This window comes from Anarhichas minor, unplaced genomic scaffold (assembly GCF_050575085.1).
Source record: "Anarhichas minor isolate MPS153535 unplaced genomic scaffold, ASM5057508v1 ptg000030l, whole genome shotgun sequence".
Classification (NCBI taxonomy): domain Eukaryota; kingdom Metazoa; phylum Chordata; class Actinopteri; order Perciformes; family Anarhichadidae; genus Anarhichas; species Anarhichas minor.
In genome coordinates this window covers 4,569,028-4,587,141 of record NW_027466476.1, presented here as the reverse complement: position 1 = coordinate 4,587,141, position 18,114 = coordinate 4,569,028, and the positions used below count along the sequence as shown (strand labels likewise).

The window sequence follows — 18,114 nt, the reverse complement described above, 5'->3', positions numbered from 1 at the left end:
AATGTTGACTCTTGAAGCAATGCTGATGAAATAACTCATTTTTAAAACACATGCTAGACAGAACTGTCTTTCCTGCTCTTATGTGACATTTTTGTTTAGGTTGGTGTTATCCACAGGATCGTGCTGTGCCATCAATGCTATTAAAGCACAGTGAGAATCCAATGTCTGAGTGCTACAACAACCGGACAGAGCAATGTTCCCTATCTGGGATCCTCGTAGGCGCAAGGATCTACATTAGGGTTATCTCAGCTTGGGCTTGAGACTTTAACAGAAAACTTGTGTTAAAAACTGGAGGTTTGAAAGACGTGGTCATTTAGGAGGCTCATGAAATACATTGGGTTGCACTGTGGGAAATGTATGATCCTAGTTTTCAGGCGCTTGACCCAAACTACGGACTCAAGTCAGAATATCTCGGCCTCTGCTGCTTGAATTTTGTTTCTACAGAAGCCCAGAACAGACAAACCAAACACTGCTCCAGATAGGGACATTCACGTTTTTGCACCGGCCGCCGTAGTTCTCCTACGGGCTTGTCACACAACAGAAGTTTACTTTGGTTGCAATCTGAAACCTCACCGCTAGATAACTTTGATGATTAGTTTTAACTTTGTGCCTCTTGAAATAAGTCAATAAGTGGGTGGATTTTCTCATTTTCTTTATTTAAAACCACAACACACATTATTCTGTAAATGTGCTAAGGTTAGCAAGCTGGCTAAGATTCAACTGCATTCTTTTGGCAAGATGTTTAAAAACCAATTAAGTGAAAGGTTATAAAGTAACAACATAGGGCAGTGAAATCAACATTCTCAAGATAGCACACAAATCATGAAGAGCAACCGTGAGCAGCAAAACATTGTAATAGGGGTGTCCCCTTAGTTTAGGGGTTAAGACGCTGACCATGAACCGCAAAGTATAGGTGCAGCACACACAACAGAGCATGTCTATGACTTTGTATTATTAAAGGACTGCAGACACCCACACAAACACATGACATCACCCCCTTTTCAGTTGTGGCCTTCGCTCTGTTTCTGCAGGCTGCGTTTCACCTGTCACAGAGGAACAACAGCAGTGTGTGATTTGATTTACTGCTGAGTATATAGGCACAGACAAGCCTTCCCCTGTATTGTGTGAAAACACCTGGAGGGAGACCTGGCAGGTGAGACTTTATCCCTAGCAGAAAAGCCAAAATTAAATATGCTTCTAGCTGAGGGATGAAAATATGAACAAGCTCCAGCTGATATTTCATAAAACAACCCCCGTGCAGCGAGAGTGACGTACACACAAAGGCTGAAGGAAGGCTTTTGTGATCTGCAACAAACAGATATGTAATTGTCGTCTTCCGCTATAAATCAGCTCTGTCCATTACATAAATTCCCCTCCTTGGAGCGGCTGGGAACCTGGAAGATCCAGAACCGGATAATAGTGATTCGATTTGGACACAATCACAGCAGCAGCAGCAGCCCACAGGCTCCTTTGACAGTGCTTTATCAGAGTGGCCCAGAAACAGGAGTGCAGGCAGGATTAGGTGAGGTACCACAGATGGGTATTTGCTGTTTAGAAGTTCCTGTCACCGATCATGTCAGATTGGACCTGCGCTTCTGGGCGAAGGCTCAGGCTTCTCAAACGCTCAGAGGACGCCTGAAGAATAAGCCAAATAGACTGTGACACGGCTACTGAGCATGGCAACGCTGCCGGCTGAGCCAATCAAACAGAGCCTTGAGTCAGGGATGAATGCTGCTGGCATCTGTAAACAGATCATTCTCACCTTCACTTTGGCATCGCCTGCCAGATTGAAATCAGCGTGAAATAGAAGGTTAGAAAGGACTACAAAGAAAAACTCAAAAGAGTTTCACTCCAAAGTGAGGAAAGGAAGGCATCCATCATTTAAAAAAAATTAATATAATGTGCAAGAATTCCAAACCTTATCACTTCCTGGCTAATGTTTCTAAGAGCTCAAACATTACAGAGGAAAGCTTACTTAACCTTTGCGATCATCCCCATCTTCCTCTATGTACCTTTCTCTCTATGGCCATGGTCGAATAATAAATCCCATCCTATGTTTTTTCCAAACCACTTTTCCTTGACCTCCATGGAAAACATCATGGGGTCAAGGAAAGGTGAAGGAGAATTCATACGCACTTAGGAAAATGCAACCGCAGTGCTAAGAGAGTCCGACTGCTCTTACACTCAACACGTAGAAAATGAGCCCTGTGACAAACTCACACCTCCTAAGAAGGATGTTTTCAATTTATCCATAATGTACAATTAAACAGCAATGGCGGATGTTGTTGACGGCCGAATGGTGCGTCGCTTAAATGTTGTAAGTCCTTTTCTTTCGTAAAGGATGTACAGTAGGCTGAAAGAGATAAGAAAAGAAGCATTGAAGCACCTTTCCTTAGCATTTAGAGAGTTTGACCAGCTCTTATCATGGCTGCCACTTGGATACTTCCAGGTCTTTTAACTCAGGAACCTTCCTAAGCAAAAAAAGACTATTGGACCGCAGCCCAAGTCGGATGTCCAAAATCTTCCCTCTGGTGAATGTAACCAGAAAAACTGAATAAACAAACAAAAACAGAAAAGGTACTAGAGAGCGCAACACTTAGGCCGCAATTTGCGGCGCCATCTTGAGAGTACAAGTCAATTATTTTGCCTGTAACGTGCGAAAACATGTACAAATAAAGCACATGCTTATTATCCAGTGTGACACCTGAGCTAAGATGACATGTCACGTTCACATCATCACCAATGAGTGAAGCTGGTCATAAAAACACCTTGTCACCACGCTGACACACACAGAGTCAGCTGAATGGCCAACTCCCTTCTTCTGCCTTCTTTTTGTCCAATATTTTCTATCTATCGGTGCAATACACCAACGGTGAGTGACCCTCCTGCTCTCCCTCCTTGACCGTAAAAAAATTATATGATGCACCTTTTTCACATTGTTATTCGTGTTAAGGTTTAGCTCTGAAAATGCTCGGTGATGCTCGGAGGAGAGGACACTTGTTTCTGAGCTGAAGGATTCTGTCTGACTGTGAGGTGTGCTGGTTTTCCTGGGCAGGAAAATGGTTGGGAAGTCCCTGATTGCTGGTCTGGTGGTCCTTCTGGTGGCTGCAGTGAGCCTGTTCCTGGGGGTGTTCATGGGCTTGGGGAAGAAAAACACGGCTCCCCCCTCGGACCACTTCTACTCAAAGGCTGCTGTGGCTGCTGATGCTGGAAAGTGTTCAGAAGTGGGGAGGTAAGAAGACTTTTGTTTTACAAACAGTTGTATGCTCGGTTTTCTGCATGAGCATATGTGAGTGACGGCTTCTACCAAGTGTATTCATGGTGTTTTCAGGGACATTTTGAAGAAAAACGGTTCAGCCGTGGACGCTTCTATCGCTGCCTTGCTATGTGTCGGCCTTTTGAACGCTCACAGCATGGGCATCGGAGGAGGGCTCTTCTTTGTCATCTATGACGCTTCCACAGGTGAGTTACAACTTCTCAACGGATGGTAGCCGAGCAAAAACACAATCTGCAATTTGTCCTCATTTTCTGCTCAACAGGGAAGGTGGAAACCATCGACGCGAGGGAGACGGCGCCCATGAACGCCACTGAGGACATGTTTGGCAACAACACCAAGCTTTCTCGTACAGGTAGCCTACTTGCCTTGAGCTGCTGGAGTATTTCCCAGGCACAGAGGAGAAAAAGATTAACTGTGTCCTGTAAAGCTGTTGCAGCTACTGCAACTCCACTCTAATGTTGTATCAGAGCTAGAGAGGGATTTAGAGAGGATAAATATTATAGTCCCAAATCCACCCATCCAGCTCCTCTTGAATGTTAACAACTTCTCCTTGTGTCTGCTGCTGGTTACATAACAATAAAAAAAACTAAATTTGTATGTGCAGCAGAACGCTGGAGCTATAGATGTTTTGTTGTCTCTCAGTATGCTGATCCTACAAGTCAGACAGGGACCAGAAGGAAAGAGCTTGTGAATTTCAAAATTGTGGCTCTGCTGTTTCTACACGACAGGTGGATTGTCCATAGCCATTCCCGGGGAGATCCGTGGTTACGAGATGGCCCACAAGAGGCATGGCAGGCTGCCATGGAAGGACCTGTTTGAGCCCAGCATTGCTTTGGCTCGAGATGGCTTCCCTATAGGAAAAGCTTTGGCTCATGCCATCTCCAGGAGCAAAGATTCTATTCAAGGAGATGCCAACATGTGGTGAGGGTGAAGAGTTTTAACTGATTTGTGGCTTCACTAACTCTGCTGCATTTTCTAATGACTGAATATAGTACAATAATTTATGCTGACAACGTAAAAGGAATAGTTAGATATTTTGGGCAGTACTCTTATTTTTTTTAAGTTAATCTTCTCCCGGCTACAACGGATGTATTACAAGAACTGGATACTGGACTCCAAGATGGCGGCCATTCATTTGAGGGGAAAATGCTTTAAGAGCCGCAGGGGATATTTTACATGCAGTACCGTGAGTGGCCACAGGAGCAAATTGGCAGCAAAGTTGATTTGCAGTGCAGTATCCACCTCTCTTAATACATCCATGGTAGCTTCCTATTCAATGGACTGACATGTACTAGTAGTGGCTTTAATTTTCTACAGGCTCAAACACCTCAACAATTTAACTGGTTTTCTACTTTTTTCTTTATTATCTTCCAGTGAGGTGTTTTGTGATTCTCAAAAAAACATACTGAGGGAAAACGATATTGTTAGATTTCCAAGGCTGGCCGACACTTACCAAAGAATAGCAGAAGAGGGGCCTGATGTGTTTTATAACGGCTCTATGGCACGAATCATCGTTGAGGACATCCAGGCAGCAGGTCTTATGTTGTGTTATTCTTCATTGTTGTATTAAGAAATTGTGAATACACTAATAACCAAACTGGACACTACAGAACTCCAACTATTTATTAATTCTTCTAAGACTTAAATCATTAATTTGAGCATTATTCCCCACTTTCAATTCACACTACTGTGCTCGTTGCAGGAGGCATTATCTCCCTGGATGACTTGTTGGAGTACCAACCTGTGCTGAATGAGAACCCTCTGAAGCTGAACGTTGGGGAATACACCATGCATGTCCCAGACGCCCCCTCCAGTGGCCCTGTGCTGGCACTCATACTCAACATAGTGGATGGTGAGCAGCCTGGCCAAGTGCTTGTTGTGCAGCCATGTGGAAGAAAGGATGTCAGGTTTCCCCAGGTCGTCCCTGGATTGTTTCTCCGCCTGTTTTGGAAGCAGACAACAGAGATGCGACTCAGTTCTGCTTGCCAAATTTAATTCACCATCAACAACCCATCTGTTCAGGCCGAGAATCTTTAGTCACGCTTTAAATAAAAAGTGGCGTCATTAATTTCAAATGAGGGATGAGATTTAATGTGTTCATAAATGAATCTGGAGGAACATGGTGCCATATTCATATGGCTGAAAGGATTCGTGTTGCTATTTGAATAGAGAATTCATAGTTTAATGACCTGCCACCGACTAGAACGGGTGTTTAGCACCATGATGGAGAATATTCATTACCTGATTAGACACAGACAATGTGATTCTTTCCTGTGGATATTTTGCAGGGTACAACTTCACCGGCACAAGTGTTTCTACAGCAGAGAAAAAGACTCTGACGTACCATCGAATCGTGGAGGCTTTCCGTTTCGCTTATGCCAAGAGGAGCAGACTCGGGGACCCACGTTATCTCAATATTACCGATGTAAGACATGTTATTATTATTACACGTCAATAATATACTTTAGAGCTTTCAAGCTTCACTGTATACTCCGTATGATCACCGCTGTCTCCACTGGGCAATTCTATAAGAGTGGGTGGGAAATCCCTTTATTTAGTCCTGATTTGAGAAGATTAAGACAGTGTTTGCTGTATTGTTACAAAGGCCAGGAAGAGTGCTAAGCTATTATTTACCGTTTGTCATTTTCACGTGATGAGCTTCTCCTCTGGGACTGACTTGTTTTGTCCCATCAGCTCATTCTAAACATGACTTCAGACTACTTTGCTGATGGCATAAGGAGTAAAATTACAGATGACACCACCCACCCAGACAGCTACTACGAGCCGGACTACTTTGTCCCAGACAACCACGGGACGGCTCACCTGTCAGTCATAGCTGAGGACGGAAGCGCCGTGGCAGCCACCAGCACCATCAATTTATAGTAAGAAGTCAAACTTTCAGACAAATATTTCCTGTCAGGCAGATTATTGATCACTCATTGAAAAGCTGTTTTATTTCCCCCAGCTTTGGTTCCAAAGTCATGTCTCGATCAACTGGAATCATTTTTAACGATGAAATGGACGACTTCAGCTCTCCGCACATGACCAACGGGTTTGGAATCCCTCCTTCACCGAACAATTTCATTCAACCAGGTGTGGCTGGACTGAGTTATCACACTCGTATTACTACAACCCCCAGTTTTGGTTATGACTTTTGGACACATGTCTGTGTTGATGGATAGCAATGTTTTTTTTAAATTAAACCCCTTGTTTCCACGATGACAAAGAGGATGACCCTCCCTCTAGTGAGGATGATGCAGAGGTGATGCTTCCACCATGCTTTCACTTGTTCCTGCATTTGTCATTGTCAGGAACTCTGATAGCTTTAGCTCACTAGCAGCATCCTCCTACTGTGACTCACTGCTGTTCTTTGTTTACAGTCATATTTAAAAAATGTGTCAAATCCACGTGGCAGTTTTTAGCTGTGCAAATTCTGCACGTGGCCGATCAAACCACGAGGAAAAAAGTAAACATTTATCAATCAAGCAGTCGCAGCCACATTCTGTTTATCTGTTGCAGGCAAGAGGCCTCTGTCTTCCATGTGTCCGACTATCATCTTTGACAAAGACAACAAAGTGAAAATGGTTGTAGGAGCGTCTGGGGGCACAAAAATCACCACAGCCACCGCCTTAGTAAGTCTGATTCATTCACAGACATCATTTCAATCCGGCAGCCAACACACAGTCAGGTATTTGAAACTAAATGTCATTTTTTTTTCTGGCTGAAACAGGTCATCCTGAACTCCTTGTTCTTCAACTATGACCTAAAGAAAGCTGTGACAGAGCCACGAGTTCACAATCAGCTCAACCCAAATATGACAGTAGTGGAGCAGGGCTTTGAAAAGGTGGGTCACCCATTGAGGCGTATAATGCAAAACAACATTTTGAACATATGGAATGGCTTAACAGCTGTTAAAGAGTCACTACACAGGCTACTCATTTGACTACAAGACTGCAATTTTTTAAAAAGCATACCATGCGTTTGTTTTTTGATTGATTTCCTACGGCACAGGCAACCAGTCGTTTCAATTCATGTCAGTATGAAAATAAACTTCCAAAGACTTGAAACTTGAGATAATAATACTTTCACTTAATAAGTGTTTATTTGTCTTTAGTCTCTCAGATTGTGTTCAAGAATCTAGATGTAACGACAAAGAGCAATCCCAGCTCTCATCTGGATTATTTCATACCACTTTTCCACGTCTGACACGATAGGGGAACTGCAACCTTGAAAGTCAGCCGATACCGATACACATCAGACACTCTTTTAAAGAACCCCTCGCTTCAATAACTAAGCTGTTAATAACACATTTGTATCGATGCACTTTGCATCTAAAAAAATATCATCCTCAAAACGAAGGAAGAAATACACAGCCCACAACATTACTCAGTTATGCAATACTGATGCTTCTTTTTTTTCATACACTGAACTTTGAGCACAATGCATGTCTGTACAGTTCTTTGATAGATTTCCATATCAACCAAGTTTCATGCAAGTTGATTTTCATAGTGTGCTGGCTGCCAGAAAGGTAGGAAATAATGCCATAGACTTGTAAAATATTAGAAAACAATCAGAAATGCATTATTAATGGATAGAATGTATTGATCTCCATCATGGACCAGTAAAACCGTAACCTCCTGCAAAAGACTCTATATGTTTGTGTATGTGTAATGGTTCTACCACGGCAGAGTGTTCTGGAGGGTCTGGTCCAGAAGAACCACGTAACACAGCTGCTGCCGATTCCAGACTCCGTGGTCCAAGCGGTGGTGCGGCAGGGAGAGCGTCTCTGTGCGGAGTCCGACCCCAGGAAAGGTGGCTATCCAGCAGGATACTGACCGTGACTTCAGGACCTTCTCTGCTCCCCTCAGTCTGGACAGTCTCCTCAAAGACACTCGGATAGAGCCACAATACAAGAAGGTGCCTGCACTGAAGAAGCAGTGTTTTAAGCTATGGAGACACAGCCACTACTTACTTTTACACAAACATGGAAAATGACCAAAACCTCTTTTACTCAAACTCAATTATTCAGCATTACTTTTATCTTTTTGGGCATCATTTGAGTTTGGAAGTCAAATAAGAGGTTGTACCTAGTTTGACTCCTGTTTCATCACCATTGTGTACTGGTGACGTTTTGGGGAAACCTAAAACACAATCTTCTTTATACGATAGACTTATTTTATGTATGACATGGTATTCAACATATTAAAAAACAACAAAGTAAGCATCAATAATTAGGCAAATAATAAGAAAGGTTTCATCACTATGCATTTTCAGGTAAGAATCCGTGTGGTTGTCCATGTAGTACTTTCATCTATTTTATTGTCAAACTGGTGACAAACCATCAATTGAAAACTAGACCCATGAAACAATTAAAAATAAGGACACCTCAGAATGTTTGCCTGTTTCTACCCAAATCTTTCTCCTGGTTGTAAGTTGATCCTGAAACAAACATTTAGAGGAAACTGCCCGTGCCGTTTTCTACCGCGACTCTATAGTGAAACTATTACTCTTGAATTGTAAATGTTTAATATCGAGTAGAGGTTAAGTTAATGTATAGTGTAATCTGAAAAATACATTTGCAGATATATTTTTCTAAACATGCATTGTTCTTATGCCATGTTTGTTGCCATGCTTGCTATTAAACATTTTTGAACAAAGATGTTATATTTGACCACACAGACCCTGTGGGTGTTTCTGTTACTGGAATATTAGGCATGAAATCACTATATACTATCTTTTCTTTTAGTTTGTGGCTGGTCAGATTTTGTTATTTAGTGTTTATACTGAACCTCATGTATTGTGGAAATAACATATTAATACATTTAATCCAGGGCACACCCAGTAAAAACAGAAAAGCAGCTGGCACAGTGAATGTTTGGCATTTTTGACTGATTAAAAACTTAAAAGATTTTTCAATTATAAAATGTGTTGCATAATTCTTTGTATCAACTTATTAATCAGCTCACTGTTTCAGCACTAAAACACACACAATTGGAAGGGCCTGCGCAGAAAGGGAAAGATATATTGTTTTGTATCCGCTCCGTGATTCAGATTTGCTCCGAAATGTTATGGGTTCTTCCTTGACTCATGATACACCCTTCCACTAAGTTTCGTGAAAATCCGTCGAGTAGTTTTTCCTTAATTCTGCCGACAAACAAAGCAAACCGAAAACACAACACATTTTTTCGTACCGAGGTTCAATTACGGTAAAGGGAGGCAAACAAAACGTGAGCAGGACTCAGGACCCCTGAAGAGACTTACCCTGTTTTACTTTCACTGTCCAGTGAGTTTCAATCAGTATTCAGTAAATATCTCCACTCATGTGCGCTCTTTGAGAAAATGAAAAACCAAGTAGAGTTGCCTTTGGTAAAAACCTCAATCTCAAAAATGTTTAAAAACTTTTTTTAGCTGCTTTTTCCTCCGTTCAGGTTTAAAAGAGCTTTAATATCCTCACAGTTGGTAGAATGTTCGCAACTTTGTAAATTGCTCCGCTGCATGAAAAGCACTTTGTAAACAACAGCGTCAAATTACACCTTCTGCTTTAAATGGTTTAGTGCAACTTGATGGATAACAATTAGTGGTTTGGATCCCAGTTCAGCAAATAATACCCTCGACATAAAGACTCTTTGGGTAAAAGCAGAAACTATGTTGACATACACTCCTTTTATAAACTGCACTCGTGAACCGACCCTGTGAACTGGCCCTCACAATGTCAGTTGTAATCAAGACAAACAGGTATTATATCACCCAGTGCCTGAAGCGACATCACAACATGCAACGGTGACAAAACCTCACTTGTGAGAGCTGGATGCATCACATAACTCTGCGAGATATTTACATTGAAAACAGGCCTGCTTTTACTATGCAAAACTGTAATTTGTTTACGCGGTAACTGACACAAAGACAAACATTGTACTTTAACTCGGTCAACAGAAACTTCCAGGGGGAACTGCAGACAGATGGTAAACAGAGAGAGAGAGAGAGAGAGAGAGAGAAAGTTTCTGTCAACACAGAAACCGCACCTTAGATATGGTTGTGGAAGAAGATATAGACAACTTTAAATACTACTGAACCCATGACTAAACTCTACCGTAGAGATGTTCCCACTGCAGATACCGTACACGCCCCACGCCATTATTCCTACACTTGCGTGGGATTAATCAAAAACAAAAAATAAGATGAAACAAGTTGTTTATTTTCTTGAAAGAAGTGCAGTGAGTAATGGATTACATGCCCGTCAAGAGACACCTGAATGTAATGTTATCAGCCAGAAATCGTTCTCACAAACCGTGTCGGACGTAAGTGGAATACAGATACAGTATCTGGTGTTACGTCATCACGGGCGATATTACATTATAAATGGGAGCACGATTTCCTCCTCCAGATTCCAGCTTAATCTCTATTCTTCTGGCGAAATATGAATCATCCGGGCCACTGAAACACATTCATCTTGTAGCCAACTGTGATATTACCCTCATTCATCAAAAGGGGGAGGCTAAATCAGCACAGCTGTGACAGCTCCTGATAAACTTTAGACATTTCTACCGCGCTGTTGGAAGGCTCGTTATGTCCGTCTGACAAACCTGGACTGTTGCTGTGGTTGAAGTATTGAAAAACATGTTCCGTTCGTCATCACGCCATCATTTGAATCTGTACCCGATCACAAGTGAAGAGACAACTGATCTATTGTGGCTCTACCCGTTACACAGCCTTGTTTATGACTACCTTAGTGCCGACAGAGCAGGAAAGATCTTTGTCCCCATCTAGTGGTAAGACCGCAGTGACTCCACTCAGCAGTGTCCTTTTCAGAAGCCAAGATGACTCTAGTTTGTTGCTCGACAGGGAGCAGTTACAGTCGCATGGAGACCGGTGGTGCTGGCGATTGCAGCTCCTGGTCCAGCAGCCGGAAGAGCATGGCACTTTTGTTGCACTGCGATGTTTGTCCCAGAGAACGGTGGAGCTGAGCCTGCAGGTAGTGGACGTCCCGCAGCCGCTCCTTACAGTTCAGCTTCGAGAAATATGCTGCCGACTCATTTAGCGTGTCAACAGCCAAAACGGCCAAATGCAAATCTGCAGGGAGACAATAAATAGCAGTGTGTAAATAGCTAGGGGGTCAGTGTTCGGTGGCGGTGCGGGGGGAGTTTGTAGAGGTTGTTACCTGCTTGCCCTTGTCCGTTTGGCCTGAACCCAGCCACTGCCATCTGACAGCGGGCAGTTAGCAGCAAGGCTCGTCCCTTGTCCATGACTGATCCGTGGGCCAGAACAGGCTCAATGGCTTCATGCAGAACACTCAGAGCGTGCTCAGGAACCCCCAACATCAGCTGCAGACAGGAGAGAAAACAAAAAACAGTAAAGAAACCACCAGCCACACTGCAAAAAAAAAAAAAAAGGCTTTGGTGATTTGCATGTATGAGAGCCGTAGCAGTGTTTGAGACGTTGACCTGAGTGAAGGCCAGGTGGAGGATGGTCTCTGAGGCCAGGGACTGTAGGTGGTGCTGTCTAGCCAGAGCCAAGGCCTGCAGGAGGAGAGGAAGCGCTGTGGAGAAGCCAGACGACTCCCAGTGGAGCTCAGCGGTAGAAAGCATAACTCTGTACAAGACACAAACAGGCAGTCATGTAGACGAGAAAATAAAACGTGGCTCACAATGATCCCCCGATGACATCAAATATTTATGGGAGCCGTGAAATAAGTGAGTCAATTAAATTCCACAAAAAAGGAGTTTAGGTGAGTTGACTCTACACTCTAGGAAACAAATGATCAGAAATAATGAAGTGACTATCTACCTGATGACCACCTCCGTACATTTAGTCTTCTCACAGTGCACCTGCAGCCGCTGTAAGATGTTGTACGCCTCAGTGCTCCGGTTGAGAGCCTTCAGAACTTGAGCTTTCCTATCAGTAAACATGGTGTTACAGCTCCAACAAACATGTGTGAGACAACCATTGTTAAGATCAGAAGTGCGTTGACGTTACCTGTAGAGACCTTCTGTTTTGTTTAAGGCAGAGATCGCCATCACCAGTGGCTCTGCCAAATGGTACTTCCCTTCGTTCATGTGTCTTTCAAACTGAATTTTCAGATCACACAGCATCCAGAGCTGATTCGGAGAAATAGGTTCACAAAAAACAATTATTTGTTGAATATTTCCTATCATGAAGAATGCTCATATCATGCATCACAGAAAAAAAGTCTCCCCCTCAAAACCCAGCCAAATATATGTAAATAATATATATATATATATATATATTTTCCATCTGTTTTACCATGCAAAAATATTATGCAAAATAAATTCATATTTCATGTGAAAACAGCATGTGGAAATAGTAGCTAAAGATCAACCTTAACTGCAGTAATTGCACTCTGCATTGCCCTTTTGGTTGGTAAATAACCAGCAAACAGTACAAGTTTTCTAACCTGCTCTTACACTCACATTCTTGACATTACACACACAAATTTCACATGTGTGTTCATCAGCAGGTCCTAAACCCTCACGGTAATAAAATCTAAGTGATAGGAGATCGTTTTTTTTGTTTGGGAAGCAGAGGGATGAGATGTGAGGCTCAGCTTAAATTCTATGCAATGACCCGTCGAAGAGTGACTCAGCAGTTACCATCATCACAGCAACCTCTGATTGCTGCTAGACAGACACAGCTGATTGAGATGAGCTAATTAGTGCAGTTTCACACACACACACACACACACACACACACAAACTTTATTGTCTGTTACACGGTTTTGCTAGCCAGCCTGAGACTTCCCTCTTTCTGCAGTTGCTGCTCTCTGCCTTTGTAAGACAGCACCGACTAACACAGAATGGTTGATAGAACGCACCTTAGCATGCTGTGAGTGAGGAGGAAACTGTTCTTTCAGATGCTGGAGAATCTCTGAAACGGCAGAGTACCGGCCCTGTAACAAAAGCAAACAATATACGTGTTGAACTCTGAAGACTTCATCGATGTTTATTACCCTTCCGCAATACTGGGTCAACTGACTAATGGGTTACGCAGCAGCGGGGGGGCAGGAAGCAGACGGACGAGAACCAATTCAAACGCGTTACCTGCTCGGCGTGCAGCTCGGCCAGGTGGCACAGAGCCACAGCGAACGCCTCTGTGTTGTTCTGCTGGACCCCAAAGTTGACTGGCTCCAGACTGCTCATGTTGAGAAGCAGCTGGGCTTGCTGCAGAGCCATGGTGCTGCACAAGACACGGGCACAGACTGTAAAGGACTTAGAGGAAAAAAAGTGCTGGTCATGCAGATTTGAGTCATTTATTTTCACACCTTGTGGTTTTTCATGATATTTGATGACAAGTTTGCATTGCCCATTAGTGTTTCGCAGAGATGATTTAATAAGAGCGAGGAGAAGGTTGTGTGCTAGCGTGCGGCCTACTGTCAGTGAACACAACTGACAGCTATGTGTCGGGGTGGCGAGCTGAAGAGCCTGACCTTTTGCCGTACATCCTCCATATGGACGTAGTCTGAGCCAGGCTGATCTCGATCAGCTCCGACAGACTGTGCTTCCAGTGCAGGATGTCCGTGTCCTTCAGTGCGTCCATCAGTTTGTGGGCTGTCTTACCTTGTGTTGCCCCCTGCTGGACCAACGACTGAATGCCCAGAGATGCCAAGTACTACAGCGGGGAGGATTATCAATCAGTGAGGTGGATCACACATGTCAAAGATCAGGTTTAGCTGTGTACAATGATGCATTATACGTTGTTTTTATGCATGTGTGGAAAGCTGTGTTTTCATTTTAAACCTTTCTTTTCATTTTCTAACGAGAGGTGCAGCCGACATCTTTATCTGATGCCCGCTGTAGCCCAGCTGTACATAATGTATGGTTACATGAAGGACACCACTGTTACAGTGGTTCCTGTTTGCATTAGCTCAGTTTTGACATCAGAGTTTCAATGTACAACACTCCTATTGAATTGTTAAATAATTTACTTTAAAGTGAAAATGTTTTCCTTTACAGCCAAAGTGCAAAAACATTGAATCACATGATTGGTCCTCAGAAAGCAGCTGCCTCAGATTAGCATAATGCTAACTACTAAGAGTACAGTTCACTGAATCAGGTATTTTCAAGCATTTCTGCTCATTCAAAATGTATCCAGCTGAGCATTGCAACACACTTGATAACTTAAGCGAGGGAAAAGAGATACGGTTCATTTCCTCATTAACTACTTTCAACATTTTGAAATGAGTGTTTATTACAGTAGTAATTGTGAAGGTGCGGGATTTACTGTTGTAGAAAGTTAGACTCATTCACTACATTTGCAGAGATGGGAGTATATTCAATAAAATTAAAAAAATGTGTTTCTCTAAATTATATTGCTTTACTTCTAAATGCACATTTTCTCATAATTATTTGTATGATCTTAAGGAAATGGCCACTCTTTGATGAAAATGTGTTACCGTTCGGCAGAATTATTTAGTAATTAGTATACTTAAAAAAAAAAATGAAACTATGTTTAAAATTCAGTGATGAACATATTTAATGGTGTGATGCCCAATTTAACACAGAAATTTCCATTTTGCTTGCTTTGTGCAGTTTTGAGGCCAAATTTAAGATTACAGCATTTTGTATTAGGAGTTTGGCAAACGGAGACTGTTGTAAAAAGTGAGCCACGGCAATTAAAAAAATAATAAAACAGCTATAGCCACTTTAAAATATACATTCTTATTCGAGAGCTCATGTTGCACTCACTGGCAGGCAGAAATGGGCAGCCATTTTCACCGAATCCTCAGTTAACACAGTGCTGTCAGATCCCTTCATTTGTTCCAGCGTGTAGAGCCAACTCTGATGTAGGACACAAAGAGACGGGAAGAAAGATCTAAAGCACACTCGTATGAAATTCAGACATGACGGACCATCGATCGCCATAAAACAGCGACATTAAATAAATGATAAGAGTAGAAAAAAGTATTTTACCAGACAGTGCTGCAAGCACACATGATCATTGGACTCCTGGGCGATGCGGATGGCCTCCTGTAGAGCCAGATCAGCCTGCTGACTGAGGGAAAAGAAAAGTGAGAACAGCTATAATGTAAGCCACGATTTATACGGATACTCGGAAGAAGAAACTTGTCCCGTCTGCTCAGACTCCACCAGATCGTGTACTCACTAGTGGCCGAAGCGACAGTGCAGGCTTGCCAGGTTGAGAGCGGCGTAGCGGAGACTTCGGCCGTAGCCCTCATCCCCGTTGCTCTTTCCCTCATTTCCAGACAAGATGAGGCGATCAAAATAATGTAAGAGACTATGAGCTGAGAGGAAGATGTCCTGGACTCTCATGTTGTTCAGGTAGTTTAGATAATGCTGATGAGAGAGAGAGAGAGAGAGAAAAACCACAAATCTGATTAAAAAAAAGATATCCTCCCCTCTGGCAGGCTTGTTAATATAGTATGGGAAGTTAGTGGACGGAGCTCACCGCCTCAGCAAAATCCGGGTTAAATTTCAGCATGTTGTTGAGCTCTTCCTGCAGCGCAGCAGGCTTCAGAGCTTTGTTCTCATCGTTCTTCAGAAGATATGCCTGCAGAGAAGAGGTTTTCAATAACCGCAAAAGCACATATAGGTTTGACACAGGATGCGTTTGGTTAATTTGATTTACCTTTAGTGTCAAATCTGCTGGTTTGAACAAGATGGCATTAATGCAATTCAATACAGTTCCTTGATTTAAAAACTCACCTGTCTTGCAAGAAAGTACTCTGCTTGTTTCTGTGACAGGGGACCTCTGCTTGGAGTATTGTCATTTCTAGAGCGGAGCCAAAATAACACACGAGATCGTCCTTGTTGCATTAAGTCTTTCCATGGTTTACATGTTTGGTGTACACAAAGTAACTGAACAATTTAATAAAAGTAGTAGGTGCAGACAATGAAAACAAACGTTCAAGGTGAGGTTGAAACACTCAGGTCTGTCCCATGAAAGTAAAATATGCTACAACAAAGAAATGATCTGATCCGGTAACGGCATCACTAACCGAAGCTCTGACTCATGCAGTGGGGTGTCCAACTCCTCTCGGTCTATTCTGTCCCCAACAGTATCCTCAGTGCTGGTGAGGTCCATGTCGGAGTCGTTAGAGACCAGCGCTGGCAAACTCGGCTCCCCATCGGCAGGCTTGGCGTAGTGACTGTGGTAGTAGTGCTGCAGGGACTTGTACAACTTGTAGACCTGACTGAAAGACAGCTTGTTGTAGGCCAGAAGCATGTGTCTCATAAAAAGCCCTGAAAACAAACAAACAGGTGAGACATAGCTTAATGCAAGTCTTCTTCACAAATGAGACATTTCAGGACTTCAAATCCGACTTTCAGAGCATTTAAATCGTGTGTGTTACTCACCTACAACACTTGTTTTATAAGCCTCAGAATCAAAAGTAGTGAATGGAGTGGGAAGAGTGGAAAAGAAGTACTCCATGTCTTTGAGCTCTCCGTCTGCCATTTCATGCAGCCTTTGAAAAGCAAAAACAACGGCCTCAGCAACATTTTAACATTATTGCGATATTGTACTGTCTGGGACCTTTGCTATTGTGTCAGTAGATGTCATCGCAAAAAGACAATGTCGCATGCTACTGAGCAACTAAACAACATGTCAGACTGAAGCAGCTTACCTGAGTTTGACAGCATATGCAGTCTGAGAGCAACATTCCTCCACAGTCTTCAGGAATTGGCCGAGAGTGAGGTCTGGACCCTGATGACCACACATGAAACAGGACTCTGAAACACCTGCTACAACACCACGTTTACAAGACAGCGACATTAACAAAACTAACCTGCTGCAAGGGTAGGATGAGTTTGTTCAGTCGTCTTCTCTCTGGCAGTGTGATTTTGGACACAGTCATGTCGTACAGCAGCGCCAGGACGGAGATTTTATACGGAGTCACCCAGTCCTTGATACCAAACACGTTAGCATGGACCACTCCGTTCGTCATCATGGGGTTGAAATACAAACTATCATGCACACTCGCCATTTTGACAGCTAGTGTTAAGCTACGGCGAAGAAAGAATCCACTTCTGTGCTACACCGAGTCAACATTTAGTGGAAATAAAAGTCAAACGCATCCAGCAGTAACGTTAGCTAGCTAGCGGTTAGCTAGCGTATCAAGTTTCTTTAGATACAACTCCTAAAAGATGGCAATAATGCAAAAACTATTAGTGTCGGATCATTTGCAGGTACGATATCTTACTGACAGCGAACGCTCACTTCTGTCTTGTTAGTTAATTTGGTTTATTTTAAACATGTTGACAGAAGTTGCCTCTTTGCTTTCAAACCGCCCTCCGTCTGTCCCCTTAAAAACACGTCATCAAGAGGCGGTTCTTTTTTCATTAAACTTTATTTTCAGGTTTCAAGCTTCAGTCGTTGGTCTGGGACAACAATAACAAAGAGATGGGAATAACGATAGAAATACACGTGTTAAAGTGACGACTTTCTGCTTTTATAAATCGATACAGTCGAATTTAAGCACACCATACCCACGGTCACTCACAGTTAATACACATTTAGTTTGAAAGTCTTCACCGGAAGTGGTTACACACTATTATTTCTGTCTTGACCATGGCAGCTATTCTAACTGTGCAGAAGTGGAGTTCATACAGTCTATGATACAATCCTCAGTCTTAATTGCTCTCCAGTGGTCATAATGCGTAACTTCTGAAAAATAAATCTATCTATCTATCTATCCATCCATCCATCCATCCATCCATCCATCCATCCAAGTTTTGAATAACTTGACACTTTATAGGTGCAGGTTGCCTGACGTATAGACAGCATAATATACAAAATACATATATGAGAAGAGCTTTTGGATGTAACCAACAGTCACAATTTGTAACTAAAACTCCATATTAAAA

The 18,114-nt window shown here is 42.7% G+C and overlaps 2 protein-coding genes across 2 annotated transcripts; one reads left to right on the top strand and one right to left on the bottom strand.

Moving 5' to 3' along the window:
• Window positions 1-3,059: 3,059 nt before the first annotated feature.
• ggt1a (gamma-glutamyltransferase 1a) lies at window positions 3,060-8,137 on the top strand. Its single transcript, XM_076104496.1, is given in 12 exon segments — window positions 3,060-3,232; window positions 3,332-3,462; window positions 3,540-3,629; window positions 4,006-4,198; window positions 4,652-4,812; window positions 4,980-5,129; window positions 5,566-5,702; window positions 5,972-6,159; window positions 6,243-6,370; window positions 6,797-6,996; window positions 6,999-7,121; window positions 7,966-8,137. Coding segments are annotated over 12 exon segments (1,821 nt in total). The 3' UTR covers window positions 8,113-8,137.
• A 2,314-nt stretch (window positions 8,138-10,451) lies between these two features.
• anapc5 (anaphase promoting complex subunit 5) lies at window positions 10,452-17,553 on the bottom strand. Its single transcript, XM_076104495.1, has 17 exons — window positions 17,037-17,553; window positions 16,875-16,954; window positions 16,606-16,715; window positions 16,248-16,491; window positions 15,955-16,021; window positions 15,698-15,799; window positions 15,395-15,585; window positions 15,202-15,283; window positions 14,977-15,069; window positions 13,719-13,900; window positions 13,333-13,468; window positions 13,107-13,181; window positions 12,251-12,372; window positions 12,062-12,169; window positions 11,719-11,866; window positions 11,436-11,598; window positions 10,452-11,347 (listed from the first exon to the last, which is right to left on the bottom strand). The coding sequence occupies exons 1-17, from the start codon at window positions 17,232-17,234 to the stop codon at window positions 11,127-11,129; spliced, it is 2,322 nt and encodes a 773-aa protein (XP_075960610.1). The 5' UTR covers window positions 17,235-17,553; the 3' UTR covers window positions 10,452-11,126.
• Window positions 17,554-18,114: the final 561 nt, after the last annotated feature.

Bases quoted from the DNA above. Each gene is read 5' to 3' on its own strand.
- anapc5 (XM_076104495.1), bottom strand. From the start codon at position 17,234: ATGGCGAGTGTGCATGATAGTTTGTATTTCAACCCCATGATGACGAAC. The intron at 15,800-15,954 runs GTGAGTTTTTAA...TCTTCTCTGCAG, and splicing joins AGTACTTTCTTGCAAGACAG to GCATATCTTCTGAAGAACGA. The intron at 11,867-12,061 runs GTAGATAGTCAC...TGTCTTGTACAG, and splicing joins TGTACGGAGGTGGTCATCAG to AGTTATGCTTTCTACCGCTG.